At 41.9% G+C, this 8,791-nt stretch overlaps 1 protein-coding gene across 4 annotated transcripts in view; it reads left to right on the top strand.

The window, feature by feature from the left end:
* ADAMTSL1 (ADAMTS like 1) overlaps nt 1–8,791 on the top strand; it is a 1,086,428-nt gene that overhangs the window by 983,740 nt on the left and 93,897 nt on the right. For all 4 annotated transcript variants that reach the window (XM_069090660.1, XM_069090659.1, XM_069090661.1 and 1 more), the window contains 2 exons: nt 1,296–1,475; nt 7,479–7,632. In XM_069090660.1, the coding sequence (XP_068946761.1) occupies nt 1,296–1,475; nt 7,479–7,632 (334 nt within the window). The remainder of the gene's footprint in view (nt 1–1,295; nt 1,476–7,478; nt 7,633–8,791) is intronic.

Genomic DNA, 8,791 nt, shown 5'->3' with positions numbered 1-8,791 from the left:
TAATTCAGTATCTACCATCTATCTGTGATTCCTTGGTGAAAAACATGAAATAAATATCCTTCACCCTCATGGTATTTGCTCCTTAAATTCTACCAGGGGTGGGAACATGTGGCCTCCTAGATCCTCAAGTGCAGCCCTTTGACTGAATCTAAACTTCACAGAACAAATCCTTTTATTTATTTCATTTACTAGTCATCCATGTTTAGTACCCTAGACCAACCAAATATTTACACTGATGCACTGAATTTTGCATTGGGTGGGATGTTTGACCTCGTGTAGAAACAACCCAATTCTTCTAGTACAGATTTTGTTGAGATTTCTTCTGTGAAGTTCGGATTTAGTCAAAGGACCATACTTGAGGACCTAGAGGGCCACATGTGGCCTCAAGGCCTGCAGGTTCCCCATCCGGACTCTGGATAATAACACTCTCCACCATCCTTTCAAAGCTATCTCCCAGTGTCTCACTGGAAAACTTCTTCTATTATGAAACCAATTTCATCCTCTCCTGTCCTCAGGAAAGAGAACAAGCACCTGGTTAGTGTCTTCCTTATTTTAAAGCTTCTAGCACAGTTGTATTGAGTTCATGGGATTAGAGCAATTTTTAACAGGGAATGAACTGTGGGAACTTTTACAACATGGTTCCCCCCACTCCCAAGAAGCTGGCAAGTATTTGGGTAGAGTTTAGGAGACACTTTAACTATCCCGTTATTTGGAAAACTAATCACTTACAAGGTCAGCTGGAGTGTATAATCAGTTTATAGGAAGACCTAAGGGAAAATTGGTGGGGAGGGATGAATATGAGACTAGTCATTTGAAGATATTGGTATGACAACACCATAGTTGCCCATAAGAAAGAGGAAAAAAAGCCTTGTAATAAAAATTTCCCCTTCATCCCCCCAAATCCCTATTAGCTATAGTCAGCTCCCCTCATTTACAGCCATGGCAATGGCCCTGTCTTGTTCTGTCTGGAAACAACAAAGATAAATTTCACTCTCCATCATAAAAATGATTAATGCTATATTATATTAACCTTTTAAACTGGTTGTTGTGGGTTGTAGCAAATCATCGGCTATAAGTGACTTGGAAAGTTTTAAACACCTCGGCAATTCCAGCCAAGTTAAAAGAAGAATCAGGTTTTAGATTTTTTTTTTTACTAATAAATTGATTTCAAAGAAAGTAGAAAGAATTGGGGCCACTAACTAGTTCTTTTTCCCCCTCATCCCAATACTGAAAAATCCCTCTCATCCCAATAAGAATTTACTCCTTCTTTAACACTCAACCCTTCTCCTCCCCAGTGTTCGAGGACCTGTGGAGGGGGCATTCAGAAAAGGGATGTTCTTTGCAAACAACGAATGGCTGATGGCAGCTTCCTGGAGTTGCCAGAGACCTTTTGCTCGGCCCCCCGGCTCGCCTCCCAGCAAGCATGCAGGAATGAGGACTGTCCCCATGAATGGCTTCTTTCTGAGTGGACACAGGTAAGAACGTGAGCACTGAAGGGTGAGGCAAAGCAGGCCCGGGAGAAGCCACCTTCCCTTATGTGCTGGAATCTGTAACAATTTATACCACACTTTGTAACTGTTATTTTAACTAGGCTGTGGGGAACCAGCTTAGGCAGCCAGCCCTCACCTAACAATTGGAAGCATGTCATTGTAAGCCGGCCCCCTTGTGGAACAAAGCGGATTCATGTTTGGGAATGGGGCTCCCCCAGGACACTGGGTCTCTGCCCCCCCCCCCGCCTCCAGCTATTTTTGGTCTCTTCTCAGGGGGTCAAGGCCTCTCTGGCTCTTTCTCTCACAAGCTGTAGCACAATGATTTATTTTAAGGAGAAGCTGAAAGAGATCCTACTTCTCTGCTGTCAGTTTCCTGGCTCCAGAAGCCCAGCGTCTTCCCAGCCAAAAACTGTTTTGTTTTGTGTCTTCCCCCCACCCCATCTTCTATATGTAGGTGATGGCTCAGATGAGCATCTAACCTCAGGGATGAGGCAGCCCCCAGAATGGCTGGATTTGGAGTTAGGAGACCTGGGTTAAATCTCAGCCCTGCTTCTAAAATCACTGTGTGACCTTGGACACATCCTTTTCACTTTTCTGGACATTGGCTTCCTCACCACTAAAATGGGAGCGGTGGATTAGATGATCTCTAATGTCCTTTCAGCAAATTCGTCTCTTCTGGCATTCCTGGTTTACTTTACCAAGTCCCATTATGCATTTAGCATCTATTAATTTAATTGAACCCATCTTAAGTCTGTTTGCATTTTCTCTCTTTGTTACTTCATAAGGGTAGTATTACCACATAACTTGAAACACAGAGACTTTTCCTGGTCTCTATGACCATGTGCTCACCATAGAGCACTGCCAGTGAATCACCGTCACAGAAGGACCTAGCTGGGAAGAGTCATGGGGACCAAAATGTGCTTCTTTTGAGTGTGCTAGAGTCAAAACTTAAATTTGCCTCTTGTCTTTCATGCAGGTTTAGGGGATAATCCTTTTGCACTCCACCCTACCCCTTTGTACAATTTACAGCTCCTTGTGATCATGACTGATTGAACTATATTGCACTCAGCCGCTTGGATCCCCAAAGTGGGATTTCCAAAAGGAAAACTTCTCTGTAAATTAAGATGCCAGCTCTTTAAAAATTAGGCCCCAGGTCCTCTTAGGACATTGGTTTCTTATTCTAGTGCCAGTGGGAGTCAGCATGTTCTTGGCTTTGCCCCCATTGCATTCTGTATGATGGTACCTGCTAAGGGGAATAGAACCAAGCTTTCCCCCAACAATGCCAAATATCTGTTCATTTCCAAGGATTTATAATTTGGCTATAAAATCTCCTTCTGGGGCAATTTCATCCCCAAGGTCCTCAGGAAGGAGAAAAGAATTTTTTTCATATATAAAACATTATTTGATCTAGACTACTTACTGAAGGCAGTCTGTGTGCACATGTGTATGTGTGAGTGAATGTCCTTTTGTGGAATGGCTTTTAATAGTGAAAGAGTCATAATTTTCTTAAACATAGGAAAATGAGGAAAGACACGTACCAGGAAGAAGTCATGATATATTTGGTATTGGCTTGAGCTGTAGGTGTAATCTTAAAGCCAATTAGAAAAAGGTGTTGCTTCTCTGAGCCTTGAAGGAGGCTGAAGCAGGCTCTGTGGAGTGCTTAGGGCTTGGTCAGACATCAAAAACACAAAAGTCATCCACTGAATCCAGGACCATTACAAGTCATCTTGACTTGTCTTGTCACTGGGCTTGGATGACTCTGGAAGGGAGACTGAGGCTGAAGACTTTGTGCCCCTCTGCCTCACTTAAATCCAATTCATGTGTGAGGTAAGACATCACCCCATAATGTCATTGATCCTCTTCAAAAACTAAGGATGAACAACAACTGGGGTCAGTCTTATATCAGCAGAAGAGTCACTTTGAGACCTGGCTATGTTTTCACTGTCTGCTGGTGTCCCTGGAGTTAACATAATTTAGAGCAAAATAGACATTAGGGAATTCAGAAAAAAAAATTGTTTATATTTGGCATTAAAATTCATTGCAGACCTGCATGTTATAGAGAAAAGGAAAAATAATGCTATATTAAGCTCCTATCAGGTTAAGCATCATTCAGGATACATTATTTTTATTCTGCTACTTCTGCTGATCCGTATGAGGAGACAAGAAAAGATAAGGAATATGAGTAGCTAAAGTAACTGGCTGCCCAGAAACAGGTCCACTCCCCTTGCTGCCTGCACCACCTTCAACTAGTCCTGATGGGAACCCTGAACTATATCATTTCAGAAGTCGTACTTTCCAAGGAGCCGTTGACCACATGTAGGCAATACTCAGCCAAAGGAATGTTAGGAAGTTCTTGGTTGTCCTGTTTGATTAATGGAGATCCTGAAAGTGGAGGTGGGGGTAGGGAATGGAGTTATGATATCAGGAAATCAGTTCAGTTGAATGGAACCTGGAGCCACACAAAAGCATTCCCTGTAGCGTAGCGAGATGTTTAAGACTCACTATCTCATCAGAACTGTTGCTTTCTTGGCCCTCTGACTGAAATGAAACGTCACATCCACCCTTGAAAGCTATTACTCTGTGCTAGTAGGACAGATTCATGCTCCAGTAGGGTTTTTTTTCCTATCTGGCCTTAGGTATTTGGATTAAATCTCATGGTTTATCACACAGAATCCATCTGACAAAGTAGCGAAGCCTGAAGCCCCTCTTGGGTATTTCAACTAAAATTATTGGCAGATCCTATTCAAAGGGAAAGACTTTTTTTTTAAACACATCCCTGAAAAAAGTCGTATCTCATTTTCTTAAAGTCAGCTCCATACTTTTTTTTTAACCTTTTAAAATCCTTTTGTGAAATTTTCCCCAAAAAATGAAGTTAAGAAAATGTTTGCATTAGAAGAGAGTTTTAGGATAATGGAATCAAAACCCTTTCATTTTAAAGATGAGAAAACTAAGGCTTAGTGATATAAATATGACTTGCCGAGAGAGAATCCAGGCTTCCTTACTCTTCATATAACAACATTTTCCCTATTAAGTTATCTGATGTACTTTTAACACTAAAAATAAAACCTGGGTAGAACAGTTGGTATAGTTTATTTTTATCATGAAGTTTTTTCCTCCTTTGGATATGACAGGGTCATCTGCAAACAAAGAAAACCAGATAGAAGGTTCTTGACCTGGAAATAACTACCATCATCTAACTAAAGTATGAGTTGTGATTCCCACTATTGTCTCTGAAGTTTCTCCAGATTAAATTTCACAAAAATTGGCAGTATAGATAACAAAGAGCTAATTTGCTAATACAGAGTTTCCCAAAAGTCTTACTGTAGTTTTATGCTATTAAAATTGTTTAGTACAATTAATGCTTTTTAAGCACTAAGACACCTGGGACACACTATATTTAAAAGTTGCTAAAAATTCAATGCTGAAGGTCTTAAAATGAACATTTATCAAGTCAGCCCAAAGGAATACCACCACCCTAGCTGCCACTGTTACATCACAGCTTCCTAACCAACTTCCATATATCTGTTCCATCCTGTACACTGCCCGCCCCCATTAACCTTCCTTTTAAAACACTGTTTTCATCATATCATACTGTTCCACAAAAAAAGCCTTCAATAATTTCCAGATGGTTCCCCCAAATCAAGTACAAATTCCTTAATTTGGCCTCCACGATATGACCCCAACATACATTTCTAGCTTTATCTCACACTCATAATCCTATTGCTCAAATGAAAATCGTCAATCCATTATTCCTACCCCACACTCCTACGGCCCTCATACTTTCACATTTCCATGTCTTTATTTTCTATAGGGTTACAGTTTGTGTGTATTCTGTTCCCCTTGTTCTCCTTTTTCCCCTCACCTGAAAATTTTTCTGCCTTCTCTTCACCTAATATTGCCCAACTCAAGCTCCTTTTCCACTATGGTTTGGAACAACACTTTTTTGTTTCCCACTGCTGCTGTTTGTCCTTTGTTTCTTTTTTTTTAAAGCAACTGGAGTTAAGTAACTTGCCCAAGGTTACACGGCCAGTGTTTTTGTGTGGGTGTTAAGTGTCTGAGGCCGGAACCAATCATGGGTCCTCCCGACTCCAGGGCCGGTGCTATTACTCACTGCACCCCCTAGCCTTCCCATGTCCTTTGTTCTTAAAGAGGACCATGACATCAGGGAGGTGGTGCCATAACATGCAAGTGAATTGGATTTAAGTGAGGAAGGGCTGTGCAAAGTCACCAACCTCATTTCTTCCTTCAGAACCATCTGGGTCCAATGGCCAGATATGGATCAGGACAACCAGAGATGGCCCAGGATGCAGTGGGAGACCTTGGCCTTTTCAAGCTAAGGTCTTTAATAGATCTCAATTTGTTTGAGGCAACGCCCATTCAGTGATTAAGGCATTCCCAGTTCATTCCAAGCAGCAAAGATCCCTTCCTGCTTCATCAGAACTCATATTAAACTCTGAGTAATTACATGTAGCATATCAGTGTTTCACCTGATGTAGAGTTGAGGTTGTGCTGCAAGAAATCACTAGGGAGTAGATGACAGAGATCATTGTGGAGCAGGTAATGCATCCCAGAAGTTGATTGTAGCCTCTTCAAGTTTCTGAAAGGAAAGCAGATCTGAGAGGTAGGACGGATAGAAGTCAACCATGGCAGCCCAGTGAGAGTATACAGAAAGAATGGCTAAGTGAGCAGCAGAAAAAGACAATGAAAAATTGAAAGAGCGAAATAAGTGAAAATAGGTAAGTTCAGGAGAAAACATTCTACATTATCCAGTCTGATTTCAAAGCAGGGATTCTTGGAGAATTCAAGGCAGAACCAGAACGGGATGAAAGCGAGAATAGAATACTAGCAACGAAGTACTGAAACAGAGCAGGGTAAGTGGCAAGGAGATTCCTTAGGCAACAGCAAAGCTCCCATCAACTCCAGAAATAATACTGGACACCATTTAAGGCATACCATTGCAGTACCTCAGCTTTATAAAACTGAGCTTGTTTCATTCTTCTTTACTGTCATTTCGTCATGCATGTTTGTGTGTGTGTATTCAAGGTACAGGGACAGTGTCTTCTACTTCTTTATTTTCATCTAATCTTTAAGATTTGGACCATTGTTCTACCTTGTCTAGATCTTGCTGAATCCCAACTCTTTTAGCTGATTTGTTGTCTTTCCTTCCCAGCTTTGAGTCAACCAATACTTTGACTGGCATTTGGAAGCTATGATTTCACCTGTGCCATTGATAAAAATGTTTTACAGATTCCTGGGGCAAGCCATTAACTCCAGGTCCATAGCAATCCACATATTACTCTTTAGGTCTGATCATTCAACTAGTCTCTAAGACAAGTCTCAGTGATAGTGAGATAGAATTTTTCCTCTTTGAAATCATATCTTATGTTTATTATTCATATTGTATACATTTGCATAAAAACACCTGAGGCCAAAGAGTATCATTACAGTCCTCATCTTAGGCATTTCATCTGTCATTTATGGGTCCTCTCCGTGGACGTTATTCTTCCTGTGTTACATGTTCTGGTTTGATAGATGTATGGAAGCAATGTCCTCCTTCCCCTTCATTTTTAGTTGACCTCTTCACAAATGTATTTCACCAGCCATCTTTATAGAGACTCCATTGAATTGCTGATTAATACTAGAATATAGCTGTTTTTTTTTTTTACTATGCTTGAAATTTGTATGCTGTATGGCGTAACCTTTGAAAATGTTGATCTATGCCCCAAGCTGAGTTAATTTCTATTATAGGGATAAAATGAACTTTCCAAAACATTCTATTATTCTAAATAGATGTGATAAAGCTTTGTTCTACTGTGGGCCTCAGTGTTCCCTCTGTTACAAAATGATCATTTTTTGGCTTCTTTTATTGACTTCTCCAGGCAGGCCCCCTTATATTTTCATCTATTTGAGAGGCAGTTGCCAAGATCTCGCAGATTGATGTTCCCCCTTTAACTTGGACTGCCTGGTTTCTTTCTCTTTCATTAATAGTGTTCCACGAGCTGCGGAGAGGGCACCCAGACTCGGAGTGCCATTTGCCGAAAGATCCTGAAATCTGGGGAGTCAGTCATTGTCAACTCTTCCCTGTGTCCACCATTGCCTTTCTCTTCCTCTATCCAGCCCTGTATGCTAGCAGCCTGTGCAAGTGAGTATGGCGAGATGCTTCAGAGATGGGAAGAAGGGAGCTCAGGAAGCCTCACCCCCCTAGAAGACTCCTTCCACTTCGGAGGCTGTTGTTGATGCCCCATAGCTCTGCTGAGCCTTTTGCCAGCCACCTGACAGTCAGGTTGATAGGAGAGGAGTCCTGACTTCCCATGGGCAAAGGGGGCTCTCTTCTCCCTGAGAAGAATGGTTTGGAGGGGTGGGGGAAAAGTTCACTTGTCTGGCATACAGAGACCTGGAAGCTGGAGGTAACATATAACTAATGAAGTCTAATATTATCCACCCTGGGGTTTTAAATCACCTCCAAACAGATTTTCTCTGTTTAATATTAATCCCTGAGGTTGTAACACTTTGGGGCTCTCTCCACCATTCGTATTAGGACCCTGGTGCTTTGCAGGGCCCACATGGTAAATTTTTAACAAGGGGAATTCTCCTTCCCTTTTGTCCTCTCCCTCTGTTTATTAAACCAAATTCTTTATTCAAATGCCTTTAACAAGGAGAACAGCATTTCCCCAGAGCTTCCCCCTCCTCGGTCCCGATCCCTGTGCTTTGGCTTCTAATGACATGGAACCACACAGCGGGGTGACGGGCATCCTGCTCAATTGCACCTTGTTAGTTCTTACATTTTTATTGTGGCGGCTTGATGTTCAACAGCTGGTAGCCGGTGGCGCCCATAAACTGTAATGCGTGAAACGGCTGCCCAGGCCAAAGTAAACTGCCAGAGTCCTCACTTTGCTAACCTCTGTCTCTCCTCTCTTTCCTCCTCTTCCTCCTTCTCCCCTCCTCCCACACCTTTGAAATCCGCTCATTTGACAATTAATCAAATGCTACTTTGTCACATTTTTATACAATTCAACTGTATCCTTTTTCTCCCTCTTGGGCCATTATTTACTTTTTAAATGTGCGTATATATTATCTCCCTAACTACACTGTAACCCCCTCCTCCCTTCACCTCCTTCTCTCCTCCCTTTGTCTTTCCCATTTTATGCTCCCTCTTCCTCTTTGTCCTTATCTTCTCTTTTTCTTACTCCTCTTTCCTGTCTCTTCTTCTTCTTCTTCTTCCTCCCTCCCTCACTCCCTCTCCCTCCCTCTCTCCCTTTCTCTCTCCCTCCCTTCCTCCCTCCTTCCCTCCCTCTCTTTCT

Source organism: Petaurus breviceps, unplaced genomic scaffold, assembly GCF_028583685.1.
Source record: "Petaurus breviceps papuanus isolate PSGF00001 unplaced genomic scaffold, PetGlider_PUasm1.0 187, whole genome shotgun sequence".
Classification (NCBI taxonomy): Eukaryota; Metazoa; Chordata; class Mammalia; order Diprotodontia; family Petauridae; genus Petaurus; species Petaurus breviceps.
This window is presented reverse-complemented; position numbering and strand designations above follow the sequence as displayed.